Source organism: Motacilla alba, chromosome 2 (genome assembly GCF_015832195.1).
Source record: "Motacilla alba alba isolate MOTALB_02 chromosome 2, Motacilla_alba_V1.0_pri, whole genome shotgun sequence".
Lineage (NCBI taxonomy): Eukaryota > Metazoa > Chordata > Aves > Passeriformes > Motacillidae > Motacilla > Motacilla alba.
Genome location: NC_052017.1, coordinates 5,001,300 through 5,019,970, shown reverse-complemented (window position 1 = coordinate 5,019,970; position 18,671 = coordinate 5,001,300). Strand labels below are relative to the sequence as shown.

At 35.8% G+C, this 18,671-nt stretch overlaps 1 protein-coding gene across 1 annotated transcript in view; it reads right to left on the bottom strand.

Moving 5' to 3' along the window:
• LOC119698016 (sodium channel protein type 5 subunit alpha-like) overlaps positions 1-18,443 on the bottom strand; it is a 32,520-nt gene extending 14,077 nt beyond the window's left edge. The window contains exons 1-15 of the mRNA XM_038129464.1: positions 18,171-18,443; positions 16,643-16,761; positions 16,043-16,132; positions 14,851-14,979; positions 12,716-12,807; positions 11,670-11,876; positions 11,002-11,044; positions 10,242-10,383; positions 8,835-9,029; positions 7,614-7,805; positions 3,939-4,041; positions 3,346-3,575; positions 3,071-3,223; positions 2,410-2,763; positions 1,176-1,628 (exon numbers count right to left, since the gene is read on the bottom strand). Of these exons, the coding sequence (XP_037985392.1) occupies positions 1,176-1,628; positions 2,410-2,763; positions 3,071-3,223; positions 3,346-3,575; positions 3,939-4,041; positions 7,614-7,805; positions 8,835-9,029; positions 10,242-10,383; positions 11,002-11,044; positions 11,670-11,876; positions 12,716-12,807; positions 14,851-14,979; positions 16,043-16,132; positions 16,643-16,761; positions 18,171-18,443 (2,775 nt within the window). The remainder of the gene's footprint in view (positions 1-1,175; positions 1,629-2,409; positions 2,764-3,070; positions 3,224-3,345; positions 3,576-3,938; positions 4,042-7,613; positions 7,806-8,834; positions 9,030-10,241; positions 10,384-11,001; positions 11,045-11,669; positions 11,877-12,715; positions 12,808-14,850; positions 14,980-16,042; positions 16,133-16,642; positions 16,762-18,170) is intronic.
• Between the last annotated feature and the right edge of the window lie 228 nt (positions 18,444-18,671).

The window sequence follows — 18,671 nt, the reverse complement described above, 5'->3', positions numbered from 1 at the left end:
ACAGAATGTAAAACATCCATGAAGTTTAGACTCATATGATCAGAGAATGATTTGGGTGTTTGGTTTGGAAGGAGCCTTAAAGATCATGTAGGTTCAATCCTTCTGCCACGAGAAGAGAATCTTTCACTAGCAAGTTTTTCTTTGTACAAATAATTAAATAGTTTTCCTACAATACTTGTAAAAGATTTATGCTTTCAGTTACAGGCAGAAGATCTAAGTGATCAGAACCAGTCCTCAATCCTTCTGACACTACAAATTCCAGATTTTACTGCAGCAGGGAATGAATCTCTGACATCAAATGCTTATGGGGCAAGACATTTAAAACAGCCACAGATGATTCTAAGGTGGTCCATGAGTTTTGCTTCTTTGAGAATTTGTCCAAAGAGACTGCACTGATAATGCTTGCTAATATGACCAAATCCATACAAAATGGATCCTGGCAGTCCACCTAGACACTGACCATGTGCTAATCCATCCAAAGAAAGGTCCCTCCAACCCTAACAATCCTGTGATTCTGTGAAAGAGTTCCTATAGCTCCTGTTCCACATTTGATAATCCTGTGTGGATGTGACAGACACCTGAAATGTCTCCAACATTCCTAAATGCCTCTGTACAGCTGTCGTGGCAGTAAAAATCACATGCAGAAAGACTTGAGCTTTATCTTGGCCAACACAACAAAATCAAGAGATATTGTGGAGTCAAAAGTAAAGAAGAGTCAAAAGTACCATGGAGGTGAACAGGTGATTACAAAAACCTCGAACAATACTATGAATTTATTTTTTAAGGTATAGCTTTTGTTTACAATCTCTTTGGATTCCATGCAACTGAGAAGCAAAATATAACCAACACAGGAGGCCTGCCTTCCAAAAAATCCAGGTGTAAGGCAAAGGAGACAAAAAGAAAGAATGTCTTGATTGAACTTTGTTTATCGATTGAAAGAAATAAATGGAAACAAAACAGTAAGAAGCAGAATTTTGGCTGTCATTGAGGAGAATGATGAAAAAGTGAATATTCAACATATCACTGAATAACCAAGACTACTTGGTAGCCCTTTTACTAGAAGAAGAAAATAAAATTGCAGAAATGACAGAAAGGATAATATTTACTGTTGAGCCTTTGAGATTGTATTTACAGATGCAAGTCACAATAATTTTTCAAATATCAATCTTCTTTACCTGTTTCCTGTATTCTACAGCTGTGTGCAAAATGTGCCCATCATCAACTTCCTTGGGGTGAGCCTCTGATGCTGTAATGGGAATACAGGTACTGTGGCTGGTCAAAATTTCTTCATATTTCCTTGCTAGGGAGGAACTCTCTTCCATATGGCAACCCTCTATATCAAAGGAGCTGTTGTCTATATATTTCCTGACATCTGTCATGGCATAATTAGTAACCTCTATGCCCTTCCCAGAAACTTCTGCCAAAGTCTTCTTCTTGTCTGCTCTTCTGAGGCTTCCCCTCGTTCTTTTGCAGCAATGATCCCAAATTCTGTCTTTCACAGCCTTCAGGCTCTTGTGAATCTGTGCAATGGCAATCTGGTATTTAGTCCCTTCTCCAGGCTCCTCTTGTCCCTCTGGGCCATCAATGTTGAACGAACTCAGCAGCAAAGCAATGAACAGGTTGAGCACCTTAAATAAAGTTGGAAACACTATTGCTAACAGAAGAGATACTTCAGACTTGCTTTCATTAAGCACTAATAAATAATGAAATTATTTACTAATAATAGTAAATATTGTTATATAACAATATTGTTGGAACATTGTTTTAGCATGACATGGCTCCTTCTGGAAGGACTGGCAGGAGAAAAATAGAAGGGAAGTGAGAGTTTGGGTATATCAAATATATTTTCACATGTTTTGATGTCCATAGTGTATGAGGAGGCAGACATGTAGAAAAACAGCATGCAAAGATGAATTTTAATTACATCACCATCAAAAAGGATCTGGTATAGACCAACAAACCAAGCAGATGAAAAAGATTTTCTCTGCCAGTAAGTTTACATTAGATCTAGTAAAAACCCAAAAATCTGGGCTCAGTAAACTTTTGATAACATAGGGGCAATGGGTTAAGCATTAAAAGAACTCAAAGAACTCAGAACTCATCAAAAGAACTCACTTTGGTGATTTGGCCCCATCAACACCAAAGATGAAGACATCTGACACCAAATTATGATAAGCTCTGCACTTCTATACTCTGTCTAGAAGTAATAGGGTTTTTTTGCTTCTATGTCTTGTGAGAGAAAGAGAAAGAAAGGGGAAAAGGGAAAAAAGGAGACAGAACAAAACCCTATGTCAAGTGACACCCAGAAAAGAGAATAAAGTGAATACTTTTCAAACAGTAAAGTTTTCCTCCAAAGCAAAAAGTAACTGGATGCATTCAGTAGGGACTGAAAATTGACTTGAAACTCACCACCAAGTTTCCTAGCACCAGGACGAGCAAGAAAATGGTGAGACATTTCCTTTTTCCAGCCACTTCCATGCATTCCCACATAGTTTCAATCCATTCTCCACATAATATTCGGAATATAATGAGGATTGAATGACTAAAATCTATCATATGCCAGCGTAATTTGCCACTGGAGCTTATTTTACAGGAATTTGTGCCATAATCAGTGCCCAAAATCTGCATTCCTACTACAGCAAAAATAAATATAGTGATTGCCAAAACCAGAGTGAGGTTACTCAGAGCACCAAATGAATGTAGAATTATTTTCATAAGAGTATTTAAGGCTGGCCAGGACTTTGCCAATTTGAAGAGCCTGAGCTGTAAATAAAACACAAGGAAATAAAAAGGTTAAAACAGCCCAGATAGCATAGCACACAAGAAAGCCAGACCCCACATTTACCATGATGTCTTTACTGCAGTAATATCACTATTTTTCCCCAAAGAAAGTCTTTTAATTGTTTTGATGAAATTAAAATCACTCCAATTAAAAGCTCATGTTGTCTTACCAATAAAGAAAACATATTTAACATATTCATCAGTAAAATAATATGAGGGTATTTCACTGTACAACACATGTACTTTAAAAAAAAAAAATTAATGATTTTTTATTTTAATAAACAATTACCAGCCTGAAAGGTGACAGATTTGTTCCAAAGCTCGCTAGGCCAATCAAAACAACCAAGCTATCAAAAACATTCCACTTTTCCTGGAAATAGTAGTAAGGATCTAGAGCAATGATTTTCAAGATCATTTCTACAGTAAAAATCAGGGTGAAGACCTGGAAAGACAAAAATGAAATTCAGAAAAAAGTCACTGAACAAGTCTGTCTCCTTATGGGAGTGTCCCAGTATAAATACAGGGTTATAATTCCATTTTCACTCTAACATAGATTTAACTTACCTTGTCACTTAGAGAAATCAGTCGTTGGTATTCTGGTTTCATGCGAGGGTACTCCATAGCCAGGAACAAGGTATTCAAGATAATGCAAACCATGATTAAGAGATCAACAAATGGATTCAGAATTACCAATTTCATCTTCTCTTTGACTGCTCTCCAGAATGGACAACAATTCCAAATTAGATACTTCTGAGGGAAATTTTTCCAAAATGTAGGACAGTTCAGTTTTGACTCTGTCAGACAAAGAGGGAAAGTGACATATGAATAATCCTTTGTGGAATATCACAGAATGAAGAAAAAGACAATAATTCATTGAAAAGATTGAAAAGTCAATCTCACATGAGCAGAATGGCATCATTGAAAAAAATTGTTTAGCTCATTCTGCACAAAATAATCACAGACTAATAAAGGTCAGGCAAAATTTACCCTTGGTAATTGTGAGTTACAGGAGATATGAGAATATTTATTTTACTGAAACTTACATTTGGCAGCAAAATTTCCCCTAGCGGCTTTGAAAAGAATGGTGCTTGTGACAGTTTGTTCTCTCAGCTCGAGTTATACCATCACCACAGGAAAAAGAGGAAAGAATGACTTACTTGAATTATCTGTGAGAATTGTGGCTGCACTCATTAACCTCTGTCTTCGGACAGGATCATTGATTGCATCCATTGAGACCTCGTAGTCCAGCAGGATCTGCCTCTTTGGTTAGAAAGATAAGCAGAAGATAACAGGGGAACATGAAAATATAATAATTACAACACAAATTGCAATACAAAAATTACATCCAGCATGAGATAAATATGCCTTTTTAAGTATACATTATAGCAAAGCTTTTACTTGCTGAAAGAACATAAACCAAACAAACAAACAAAAAAAAAATCAGGTGTTTGAAGACAAAGAACATTTCATCAAAATCAGTACAATATTTCAAGATTTTTTTTTCTTTCTGAAGATATTTAATTAGCAGTTATAATTCCATTATAAAAGAAGTATAGAAACATTAACAGGGGGCAAGGGAAAAGAATCAATCTCTTTTCAGTGAATGACAAAAACAACAGGCACAGAGAACACTGACCATCATTTTGAATAAACTATTGGCTATTAAACTATGAACTACTGATTATTAATAAATAATCATGTATTAATATGAAAAATAGTCACATAGTTAATACAAATTTTGGGGGGTTTAAGCCCTATTAAGCCTATCAAGATGTAAGTAATATTGAACTGCCTAAAATCAGGAATGGGACTTTTGTTTTCATTAGAACTACCAGATGACAAGGAACCTGACAGACTGAGAGTGGACAGACTCCATCACAATGCACTGTATTTTAATATTCCCTCTCAGCACAACTGGATTTGCATAATTTTCTTTTTTGGGAAGGTTAAATGAATAAAAATATATCATAATGTTACCTCAAACTCTTATTATGGTTTTTATAAACTTATTCTGTAAAACTGTTATTCAGAGAATGAAACTGATATCCTTGGCCTTAAAAGTTTAATAACAATTATTTCTTTTTGTCACTCTGATATTTTAAGGAAAATCTAAGCAAAACTTAGCTGATAGAGCTGTCAGAGAACAGATCTAAAAAAATGAATTTATAATACAGTGCTAAAATGCTCATTTCGCCCTCTGTTTTTTGGGTTTTTTTCTGATTCCAAAAGGCTCCAAAGATTCTTCTAATCATGGCCAGTGCAAGTCACCCTTCATTCTTTTCTCCAAGATTTGGTGTCTCAGAAAACAGAAACCCAGAATAAATTGTGTGCCAGCCTGCCTAAAGTTCTCAGTCTTCTTGTTGAAATTCACAGCTGTTAAGGAACCTTCAGAGCTGTGTTTTTGGAAAGGACAAGGACATTCACCCACACTGAACTGGTTACTGCTGCTCATTGATCTTCAGCTGAAGGAAATAACTGGGCATGAGAAGTCCTCTGACAAACTGGGATTTAAAATAGGGATGTGCACTAGAGAAATAACGTTTATAAACTCATTCTGTCCTACCAAAAAGCTTCTACCCAATATGCTTTCTCTCTCTGACTTAGCATCTTTAGCTTCTTCTTGTGATGAAAGTAGAGAGGACATTGTTTGAGGAGTCCTCAAACAGCAGAGCTTGTACTACCAGCAGTTGTCATAACATGGAATAAACTGCCGTGTTTGTTGCAGATTATTCTTAGTTGACTAAAGGTAAAAATCTGCATTGGAGAAGCTCACACTGCTTGGATGATGCTTTAGGTTGTCCCAGAGATCTTCAGAACTTTGTCATTCCCTGGACACAGAAAGGGGAAGGGACCTTGGAAAAGTCTGAAGATGTTATTTCTGAGATATAAAAATCCAGATTACATTTGGCATCCACCAGAGCAGACTTTGTAGCCTTGCAGAAGTAAGGTGAAGCAAATAATCCAAATTTATCTCCTGTCTCATACATCTCCTGCAGCACAGTCACAGACTTGGAAAAATAAAGTTAAATAGGAATAAACAGCCATAAAAAATGATTTTTATACTTACAGAAGATATGACACCTATTATGAAAATACTTTTTTTTTCTGAATAGGTACAATAAAACACTACCATGGGCTGTGACACAGCCTTTCCTTTAAGTGCAGCAGAACCAAACTAGGTCACAAAATTGAATTATATTCTTAACACAGCAGGGGAAACATTATTGACACTACAAGGAGCAAGTGCTTTACTAAAGGAGATGACAGGTGGCTGCCAAGTGGGTGATTTGGATTCCTTCAGCTCAAATATAGAATTTATTATAGCTGGGATTATGGAATTTAGCAGAAATTCTGACCATGATGACTGTCAGAAAGAGAATTTAATCAGTTTTAGCTAGGATTATATGTCTGAGAAAGACTCTCCTTCAAGGATACTTTTCAAACAGACAAAAGTTGGAACATTATTTCTCTTAGCTCTGCTATGGGAAAATTTTCATTTTCAGTGAGATGGGAGGAACAATTCTGATGTTGTCTCAGAAGAAAAAGAGAATCTGTCACAGGATGAAACCAGTATAAGGGCATTAGAAGCTTTCTTCTTAGATATTGTAAAAAATAATTAAGCAATATGGATAATTACCTGAGAATTATTTTGAAAGATTCAGCTCAAGATTAAAATATCTAAATATAGGTATCTAAATTAAGATGTTGACAAAGAGCCCAGAGAAAGATTAAAGTTGGGATGGTCTTCTAGAAGATACAGTATTTTGCCAGTGGCAAAGGTACTGTGGAAAAAAAATCTCCAAAATTAGGCAAAGAAAGAATAATGAGTCTTAATAGAAGTTTCTTAATGGATTTAAAAATGAGTGGTCAGTAGAGGAGCCAGAAATCACTGCTCTAAACAAGATATGAAACAATTTGTGTGAGATTCAGCCTAATGTTTTAGATATCCATGTTTAATTTATCCATCTGTACAGTGCATTTAAAATCCCACTATATGGGACACATATGTTTCTGAGAAGTTTGATTCACATAAATAAATGTTCCTGAAGCCATTTCAGATGGTCTGTTGAGACATTTGGTAGTTGAGACATCCACAGTAGCAGACATGGCCCATAACATCTGTGCCCTTCTATAGAGGAGGTGACAGCCAAGTAAGACACTGGAAAAGCTCTAATGTCACTAGGTATCAATTTGTGACCTGAAAAATTAAATCTCCACTTGACTCTGGGAGTTTAGAACCTAAAACACACATAGAAACCTTAAAAACCTCAAAAATTCAAACCCTGGACACAATCTAGTTCCCCTAAATATAGGAATTTAGCAACATTTGAGATGCTGTAAGGTTTATGAGATACCCACAAAGTGCTGGAAGATGTGCTACAGATACCAAAGATATCTAGAACATCCACCATATGTAACAGCATCTGAACTGGCACCCGATGCTTAAAGTCAGCAAGTGAATCACATCCCTAAGATCAGAAATCTTCATACTGAACTAAACCCTATCCTAAATATTTAGGTCAGAGAATTAGGTGTCTGTAGAAAAGAATAATAATATAAAAAATAAAATTGAAAAAAAATAGTTAAGTCTTTAGGGAAACTCTTAAACTTAAGAATTTTATACATTTACTTCTGCAGCACAAACAGAGATGTTGTCAGCTCTTACCACAGCTCTCAGAGCACAGGTCTGTGATGTGCCATAAGTGACAGCCACTTCCAACTTCCCTTTCAGGTGCAGGTAATGCTGGCTCCCTCTGGTCCCAAAATCTCATCCTTGAATTGTCATATCACATGCAAATCTAATGAATGTATTTACTGTTTCAAATACTTACAAGCTTCTTGTGGCAGCGATCAGGCTGTGAACGAAATATTTGCTCCTCATTTTCCTGGTCATCTGAAATTAAGTTTTGCCTTGAAGTAGGTGTTTCTTTATTACTCTCTTTTCCTCCTGAATTTTTCAAGTCAGCAACTGACATTTCAGATCCAGCATGCAAGGCCTTACTGCTTTCTTCCACAGCCAACATCTGTAACAGGAAAAGCAGAAGATCTGTCTGTTAATTCAAGGCAGATAGCAATGCATGGACTAGGATCATATACCTGTAATTATTATGCTATCTGAATTATTTGCACTGACAATTCCTAGGTTTCAAATGTTAAACTGCCATCAAAAGGCAGGAGTACAAAATGCTATTCACAATTCTGAAAGACAAAGCAGGGTTACCTGTGAGCTACTCTAATTTAAGTCTGCTCATTTCACTTTAAATATTGTATTTTGTATCTGATTTACAAAGTATTGTGGCTTATCCTTTCACTTTCCTTTTCTTGATTTAAAAAGGACCTTGAGTCCAAGACAGCAGAAGAGTAAGGGCTCAAACTAAATGCTAAAATGTTAAATTTTCCTAAATCCTAATCCTGAAAAACAGAAGGAAGAAAAGCCTAGGCAAAGCCTGGCAAGGTGGAATGTCAGGCACAGAAACATTACAGAGCTGTCAACAACTGTAGAGGAGGAACTTGGTAAAATGGTGATGCCTAACACTTTAATGATGAAATTTGAGAGTTGCTAGAGAATATTTGTTTGTCTTCTTACAAGTCTTACTTTTCTGACAGCTAGCAGTAATCAGAGATATATTTTGTTTAAAGTAGAAGATAAAATGTATCCACTTCTGCTTCCTTCCTGCAGTAATATCAGGAAGGGATACCCAGAGAAAGGAATTTTTGGGCACAGCAATAATGGTACTGTGCAAAAACAGGGCAAACTATGGGGTACAGCATTCATGCAATACTATAAAAATTACTTTCTTGCCAGAAAGCCATTCCTGTATAATGTCAGGTCTGCAAATCCTAAAACTTAGTATATTTTAACTTGGATTCATGATGGGTTTTGTATAACATATATATACATGCTTACATGCATTTGTAAAGACATAAAGAGAAATTAGGTGTCATTCAAAAGTATTGTAAGAAGCCCCTGTTTAATTCAAAACATTATTTCCCTAATTCACAAACAGAAGAAAACAAAAGGAACTACAGATCATATATGATCATTTACAAACCTGTTCCTTCTCTATAATTTGTCTGGCATTCTGAAGCAGTTTTTCCTTTGCCTCTGTTTCAGCACGGGTTGCTCTGTTTTCCTCTTCATATGCCATAGTTACCACAGCCAGGATCAGATTGAAGAGATAAAATGAGCAGAAGAAGATGACTGCCATAAAAAAAAAGATGCAGGACACTCCAGAGGTACGGATGGTCTGTGAGGAAAAGGTAAAGGTGGTAATAAATTCCAAACAAACTCATATTTACAAAGCAATTTCAAAATAACTTTAAACAATTTATTTTCCTATGCAATACAAAAGGTTAATGCACTGCAGTGTTTTCAATGAACAACAGTAGGATCTGCCTCTGGTCTAAGTTATACATAATAATGTCACATACTGCAGAAAAGAATTAACAAATCCCATTCTTAAAATTAAATCAAATATCTTCCAGCAAATCAGGCAAATGATCATCAGCATTTAAGCTTTGAGAAGACAGATTCTTCTGCAAAGGCATAAACAGGTGACTGTGGAAGAAATTAATGAAATTCAGCAAAAAAAATGAAAGCTAGGATTATCTATACAATCATGAAAAAAGTTTTAATTACAGAATCAGAGGCAAAATTTAGACTGATTATCTTATTCTTATATTTTTTAAATGGTAGCAGAGGAGATGGTTCAAAATTAAGCTCTGAGACATTAAAAACTAAAAGTTACAAGATGTTCAAATGGCAAAAGATATTGCATCCATTTAAAAGAGTCACAGTTAATAAGAGCTGATGGAAAAAATTTTTAAATGGGGCAATATGATAGGTACAGAAAAAGGCAGAGAGTATGGTTCCTGTCTGGCAAAGGCACTATATAGATGTAAGGAATCCAGGAAGTTCTCTACAGGTATTTTTACATCATTTTTTCCAAAAAATCACAGAATTGAGTAGTTACATTCAACTCTCAGAATTAAAACACAAAGTTCCCAGGTTTTTTTCATACCACGTTGTCATAAATGAAAGTGTGTACATTGAGCCAAAAGGTTTGGTGAGGAGTCAGGACTTAAAAGGAAGACAAACAGAGAATGTGACAAATCCTCACATTCTCTGCAGGAGCAGGGAGGTGCCTGGATGGATCTGCTCCATATCCCAGTCCTTGGGTGGTTACATACAAATATTTAACTCTTATTTAGCTCTTAACCACTGACCTGGGCATATTCTCCAACAAAACTATGAGTATTTACAGCAGGGTTGCTCCCACCTACATCACTTGCAGAAGGTGTTACAGCTCAGTCACTTGATTCTACTTCCTTAATACTTACATTGATTTTAAAAGAAAATTGTTGTCAATAATGTTAAAACAAATACAGACTTTTCTAGTGGACATAAAGCTCTGAATTGCACATCTAAAGTCATTCAGGAAGGTAAAAAATGTACCCACTTGTCTGTAGAGACGCTCCCAGTAGTCCTGGGTCATCAGACGGAACACAGAGAGGAAAGCCCAGCCAAAATGGTCAAAACTTGTATAACCAAAATCAGGATTGTTCCCAACCTTCTCACAGGTGTAGTTTTCTGGACACTCTCTTTTAACCACAAAAGAAATGTTAAACAATACTTATGTGGAGATTCGATTGAATCTGAAAGCATCCAATACACAGCGACAAATAAAGATTTGTTCAGTTTGTCTGAAAAGAATTTTCATTATTCCCCAAAATATTCCTGCCAGAAGGGCTGACTCATATCTGACCATCCCAGAAAACCATTTGTCTAGTAAAGAAAACTAGACAGAAACCTTAGTTTGGGACTAGACAAAAACTCTCACTGATGTAGGATATGTCCAAACAAATACAGAGTGTAGGGAAAAATGGAAATACCTTTACTTTTAAATAATTGACCAAGATGAAGAGAGGAGAATTTATTAATATCTAAAATATCTCTAGTGATCTGTTCCCCTTCTCATTTATATCATTCTACCTTGTCATTATACTCCCAGTAGTTAGCAACAAAGTACATATAAAATTGGCTGCATTATTGTACTTCATTCCTTTTCTGGTGTGAAATATGTGGTTTTCAATTTAATAACACACCCACTGATCCATTTCTTCCTCCTGAATAATCATCACCATTCCTTTAGACCAGAAATAAAACCACAGTTCATCTGGAGGAAAAAACTAAGTACTAAAACTGCTTTGTTCACTTACTTGGGATCTGCACTGTACCCACACAGCAATATTTCAGAAGAGTCTTTCAATCTGAAGCATAGCTCTAATAAAAAAAATAAAAATCAGAGAATCATAACATTAGAAGTTTTCAGTTTCTACAGCTTTCTGACAGTAAACCAAACATTACTGCACTTTATAAACACTCTGATGGATCAAACCTCTGTGAAAGATCCTTTCCCAACAGGACTGAGGCTCAGCAGATCTGTGTCTCTGGCAATATAAAATAAATAGTAACAATTTGCTGCACAACTAATAATGTAAGATTTTATTTGAGCTTTAGTAAAAATAAGAATCTCTATGAGAAGTAGACAAAATCCACGAAATACAGAGTAAGTGATGGAAAAAATCATTCTCTGTGCAGTAACCCTAAAATTAATACCCCTTTGTAATGCACAGATAAAGAAGAAAATGCTTACAGAAAACTCAGTCCCTTCTATCCCACAGACTGCTGATCTTTCTCCAAATCCAAGCTTCACTAATCTCATACTCAGTTGTCCCAGAAACCTCATCCTACTACTTGTGCATATGGAAGGACAAACCTTCTTGGCAAAAATACATGCAACTATATATTGATATCCCTGTGAAAAATCAATACATACATAGGCAGATACACAGATTATGTAAAGGGAGAAAAGAAAAACACTTACCTTCATCATTTGGTACGTATATCTTGGGATCTTTACATAATGAGTCATTGAACAGAGTTTTATTGAGGACACATTTGGATTTTAAATTGCCCATAAAAAGCTGGAGGCCTATTAGTGCAAATACACTCAAGCAAAATACAGTCAGGATCAGCACATCCAAGAGCTTCTTAACAGACTCAACAAGTGAATTTACAATGACTTTCAGACCTAGGAAAATAAGATCCAATAACAGAGAAATTGAGAAAAGAAATATAATGATGTTCCTATATGCAAGACATGATAGCTGCAAGTTTGTTAAAGACAAAGGAAAAGTATTGATGTGTGGCTGTGGCACTAAAATTAAACACCTTAAATGTTTCACTCCTGCTATAATTTCATCCCAAAATCACAAATATATTTGCATTTACATGGAAATGGTAAAGTTAATATATATTAAGACCATGAGATATATAGTAATTTATAGACTTTCAAGTGAATTTTTGCAGTTGGACTCTGAAATCATTCTTTGGTACCCTAATTAAGGACACAACTTACAAAAATATTGAATATCTGGATGTCATAGGCAACATACTGTTGAAAGAATTACAATCTAGACAGTGGCTGTGGTCAGTAAGGAAACAAATTAAATGCTCTCAAATTGTGAAATCAGCATTCTAGGAAATAAACCAGACAAAGTTTAGCTAATATGAGGCAGAATATGAAACCAGAAATATGGTGGTTCAGATATATTATGTTAAGAAAACTTATTACATATAGTGGGCTGCTCCAGAAAGACAAATTAAAGAGACAAAGGCACTGGGCTAAATAAAAATGTACATCAGTGATGGGACATAATAAATGCAGAATATAAATTTGCTTTCGTCAAAACCATTTGAAGGAAAGATGATTTTTAAAAATGGTGTTAGGGTGCTGCTGAGGGTGCAAAACACTCACACCTTGGGGTCACAAAAAGTGACCAGAGAACTGGAAGACAAGAACAGGAGTGGAATGAGAATTTGCATTCTGGTGAAGCAGAGAGAAAATCAGTACGATGTGTTGTTCCTTACCTGGTATTACTGAAATAGCTTTCAAAGTCCTCAGTACTCTGAAAGTTCGAAGAATTGAAACATTGCCAACACTATGAAATGCAGTAATGTACCTGAAAAATTAACCCACACTCAGGTGAATGACAAAGATGGAGCTTTTCAAAGCATTTGCTTATGGAGCAGGCAGTAATGAATACACTGCAGAAAATACATCCTAAGATAAATGCCTAAAATGAGGAATCTAAGTCCATTTCTAGGCATGGATATAAAGTAAAGGAGCTTTGGAGCAGTGCCTCTGAAAAGAAATACAGTAAGCTCCTGCTTAGTGTGGATTTGGACGCTTTAACTTTGGAAGAGATTAATCCATCAAAATGTCAAATAAATATAAAACTGCCAATGTCATAATCACCCTTTTCCACTGGGACTTCTCTCATGAAAGTACATGTTGCAGCTATCTCAAAACAAAATACACGCTTCAGGAGAAGGAAGTTGAGCAACAGTAGATTTATAATGTGTTTATTCTCTACCACAGGGGTCTTTCTAACCTTAAACAGTCAGTGAGAACTGGAGTACTGCAACTTGTTTCAATTTTAACATTTCAACAATTAGAAAATGTCATCAAATCAGTATTTGAAAGCATTGCATAGTCTATACAGACTTTAACAGGTTACCCCAAATGTTCTAAGACTTCTTTCATGTCAGAAAGGACATGAATTGTGACTCATCTCATGACAAGCTCATAACTGGTAACAGAATTCCTTAAAAAAAAAAGAGTCTCAATAACAAAGTCCAAGAAACAACTTCAAAAGGCAACTTCCCTCTCAAAGCATGACTTTGTCAGCAGCAGATCAGAGCACATTGGCTTTGCCTAGTCTGTAAGATTGAATAATTATCAAGTACCCTATGCAATAATTATACTTGAATTAGCAGTTGAGCTAATTTCTAAATAGTTTTCGTTGTTGTACTATAAGACATGGAATAAAACAGGTGGAGGTACTGTATTGTAAAGCTGAACACTAATTAATCAGGGGTGCAGGTAGGGAAAAAGGACCATAAATTAAATTTTTCATGCAGCTGTTGGGACTGTCTTGTGATAGTTGTAACTATCAGTAACTATCTAGTGATAGATGCTGATGATCAACAGTATTCAAGCTGCTTAGCAGTTCATTATTACCTGTAGAATAATTGTTCATATACATATTATGTATCAGTGTGTGATGACACCTGTGTACATATTATCTGTTATTTACAAATGAGGAAAAACCTACCTGTAGTTTTACAAACTACTCCCTTCTTTTTTATTCTGCCACCTGACAGCTTCATTTGGTGCCTTTAGCTCTCATTTTAGGAAGGAAAATATTATTTATTCTCTTTTTGTCTCTGTGCTGTACACCTCAACTGTATTCCTGCTCTGCAGCTGTCTTTTCATGTGAGTTTTACTCTATTTAGTTTTTTGGTATGTGGAATTACAGATATACATATTCACTGCAGCTTTTTTAATTCTGACATCTTTTGACATGTGAGGAGCAAAACCACACAAAGTCCTGAATTAAAACACAGGCTACACAGAGAAATAATGTGTGCTCTGCTTCTTTACTTCTTACCCACCATGTCTTCATTTTCTACCTCCTTCTCTGACCATGACTGCATGCTGGAGTGGTGCTTTTACTGTTTAAACTCCAGCATCATCTTCCCAACAAGTGGAGGCTATTCCAGAGCCCATGAATTTGTATGTAAAGCAAGGTGTGTTCTTCCTTGAGCATCATTTGACACTGGGATTTCATCAGTTAGTTACCACCAAGTCATTCAACACCTTGGGGTGCCTTTTTGGACCCTTCTCAAATGAGCCTCATCTCATTCAGAGTACAACTAAGACAACATAAAGAGGCAGGCTTGGTTTGGGCTGTTTATGCAATTACCTCTTGACAAAATTCAAATATAGAGTAAATTGAGAACAATCACACAGTTTTAACATGAGCTTTTAATTTAGGTCTTACTTTAAAGTCTGTTTTTTTCTCATTGCAGACATGCAAAACATGATTCAAGCACAGTTTAGCAGGGAGGATGCCAACAACTGTAAGGAATTTCCGCAACACCAAATGTTATTTTCTCTTATTTGTCCCCTGAGTGTAAAAGAAAAACTGAGTTTCACTTACATTACAATAATAATAGAAAAATCCAAGCAGTTCCATGGATCTCGAAGAAAAGTAAATTCATTCCAAACAAATCCTCTGGCTACTACTTTAATCAATATTTCAATAGTATAGACAGCAGTGAAAACATGTCTGAGGAGGAAAGTGAATATTAAAGTGACAGAAATAAAAATATCAATAAGACTGATACACATTCAGGCACATTTCTATCTTTTCTCTGATTTAGTCCCTGCATGGAGATAAAGGCAGAAAATGAGAAGCAAAATAGGACAGGTTGCATTACTTTCAGAAGCATCAGGGGGACAAGATGTCTTCCTGAATTTTAGTAAATTTTCCATCTAAATCTACAAACACAAACATTCACATAGGCATATGAGGCTATTTCTGGATGAAAGATAGTGCACATTTCCTTAGGAAACGTTTTCAAGACTGTTTTTATGTTCTAAAGCAGGGTGGAAAATTTCAAAGCCTCACCATTCTGGAAGAACAACAAAAATTTATTTCAGCCTGTTAAGTCTGTACATTTTATATATTTATTCTGACAAATACACTATAACTGACAGAAATCCCACAGAAAATGATGTTATGACCATGCTTACCCCAAAATAAAAGGAATTAAAGAACTTCTGAGGCTCCAGGCACATTTTCCAGATTTAATTCTGGAATATGAACTCAAGTTACACTGGATACAGTGCACAAGTACCAAAGGAAGCAAGACATTACAAATAAGTGGCCTCCTAGTGGGAACAACTGACTTAGGGGAGTCACCAGGAAACAGAGGAAAGCACAGAATGAAAATTTATTCCTTTATAGCTTTTGCATGAGGTAACTACAACAGACATTCAGGTTATTGCTGCAGAATGAGAGATATTAAGTTAAAATCCTGCTGCACAGTCTCTCAAAAAGATTTAATCCTCAAAAGGAAAAATGGGCCAACCTCCTATGTAACACCAGATGGCAAAGTTAGGCAAGAAAGAATAAAAGGGCATATGGTGAGAAGAAAAGGCACTGAACCTCCACAAAAGACTGGGTGATAAAATAACAATCCTCAGCCTTCCTCTATCAGAGGAGACCCAGAGGTCTATCCAAGAATTTTCAAGCCCCAGAATTAGACCACCACGTTATTTAAATTTTTCAGTCCTGCATATTAGTATCCTTGGAGAAATAGTGAGCACATGGCCCCTGAGGTACTTACTCAGTCCAGTAGGTTTCTACAAGAAGGTGAGGGATAGTCATAGCCATACAATTGAGTAACACAGTACATGTAATAATGCCAAGAAAAACTGTGAATAGTAAGTCAAGGAAAAAAACACTCTATTATAAAGTTCATGCAAGTTGCTGATTTCCACACACAAAAACCACACAAGCATTCAAATAATAAGTTTTCATTTGAATATGCTCAGAACTTTTCACATGTTTTCCAAAGAAACTTATAACAGAATCACAAATGATCCTGAGTTGGAAGGGACCCACAAGGATCACCAAAATCCAATTCCTATCCTTGCACAGAACCATCCCAAGAATCCCCCATCAAGACCAAATCTTCTCAGCTGGGTAAAATTCATGTTTTAAATATAAAAATGAATTATCTGCATGTGGAGAGGGTTTTGGAAGTTAGGACCCTAGTGGGACATAACATGTTTGACATGTTCAGACATGTTCACCTAAAAAGACCACTTTCCACTAATTAATAATTCCAAATAAAAGCAGAAAAAGCAAAAACAGAGGAAGAGAATGACAGAAAATGGCACAGAATATTTTAAGATTCACATCAGGGAAACCAATGAAAGGATATGAATGGATCAGAATTTTAATTGCTTTTTTTCTGACTGGATTAAAAGGACCAAATATAAACAAGGCAGGTGCGGCAGTAAATCGGAAAATAGTCCTCCTTTTATTTAACACCATAAAAGTCTATTAAAAAAAAGATTCATAGTACTTGAAACACTTGAATGAATTGAAAATTTTTGCAAAATTACAAGTTCAGTTTTTCAAGTCTGCATCTGGATCTATATCTAACTGCAGTTAGGAGCACAGCTTTCCTTTATTCTTACTTGGAGCTGTGACCTGAATATTCACATTTTGAAGGAAAGCAGCTCTATTGAAGTTCATTATAGCCTGAGAGGAAGAAACCATAATGGGAATGAATATGAAGAGCAAGTAATCATATTCATTTGGTCAAAGTAATTAAATTATTACTCTGGGACTGTGACAATGGTCTTAATACCTTACTCTTAGACAGTTTTACAGGCTTCAAGAAATTATTTACAAGATGCAGATTGTGTAGCACTGCCAAAATCCTGGACAGTCAAAGCAAAAATGTTAATTTTGAAATATCCCTCTATATTGTCACATTACACTGTAAATTCCTTCTAAGCTACCTTAAGGTCCTTGCAGCTCAGCACATTTGGCATGCAGTAAAAATGAAATCTCTTGAATGAAAAATACAGTTTCCTAACTTTAATCTAAATTTCTTCAACTCAATCAACCTTTGTTCTTCTTCATCAATAGTATCACTTTGATTACTTTAAGAAAAAAGTATCTGGAAGATCAAAGTCTAAAACATGTTCTCTGATAAAATTATTAAATTTCTGGTATTCTGGCACACATTGAAACAGCAACAAGGACTGGATGAAACCTTCTGCTCTTCAGATCAAGTCTTCCTTGACAGTAGTGATCACTTAATTTATATATTTAATTTAGATTTCTAGACTATCTACTTTATGCATTGCTATAGTCAGCATCACCAACTACTTTGGAATAGCATGGAGTATATGCAATATAAATATGGAACAATAAACAAAGCCAGTGAGACATGAAGTTACAGAAAATTAATTTAAGACAATGAGAATACATAGTTTTGCTACACAGAGTAATGGAAATATCTCAAATGTGCCTCCCTTAATTTGTATAGTATTTGTAATTCAGTGAAGGCATCTGCAATTCCAGTGTGACCAGCTGTTGGGCAGGCACTGTTTACACAACAGGGAGCTCAGCCCCACAGGCATCAGAGAAACTGCTCTGGAAAACAAAGCATCACAAATCCCAGAATATTCACTAATTTATTAATAAAGTGCACAAAACACATATCATGTTTTCATAATTTTGATTCTTAACTGGAACTTAAAATACCTCTTCATTCCATAATGAAGAGCATAGCTTAGAACTCCCCCCCAAAAGCTGTCAGTAATGTTCAAAGCTCTGTCTACAGAGCAATCAAACCCCAGCACCTCCTGAATATAGCTTTTACTATCCCTTAAGAGTTCAGCAGGCAAAAAAAAACCAAACAAACAAACAAAAAAAAAATGTTGGGAAGTTTTAACCTTGTGATCACTGTAGTATGGATCAAAATCCTCCAGGGGTTCCCCAACCAGCTCCTCAGGAATGTCCCCATACAGAGATGGCAACGTTTTGCAGATTTTCAGGTCAAGTTGTGGAGTAAGTTTATCTTCTTCAACTCCTTGTTCCTTAGTCTTCTCTTTAACTTTGACTTGCTCCTTTTTTTTGTTTGCAATCCTTTCCTCGATTGCTGCCAAGGACTCGGGGGTGAATCGGCGAAATCTGTTAGCTTCTGATGGCCAAAACAAGGGATCCATTTTGCCTTCTGAGTGTTTGTTTCCAGTGCTAGAGGTAACTTAAGAAAGAAAGCTCTTGACAATTACAGAATACCAGAAATAACACACTGCTTTAATATCTATTAGATAAATTATTTTTTACTTGTCTGAAACTCCGTGTCAAAATAGAATAAAATAGAGTAGAATATGGATAGACATTTCAACTGAAAAGAATCTACAATGACCATCCAGCCCAACAGCCTGACCAGT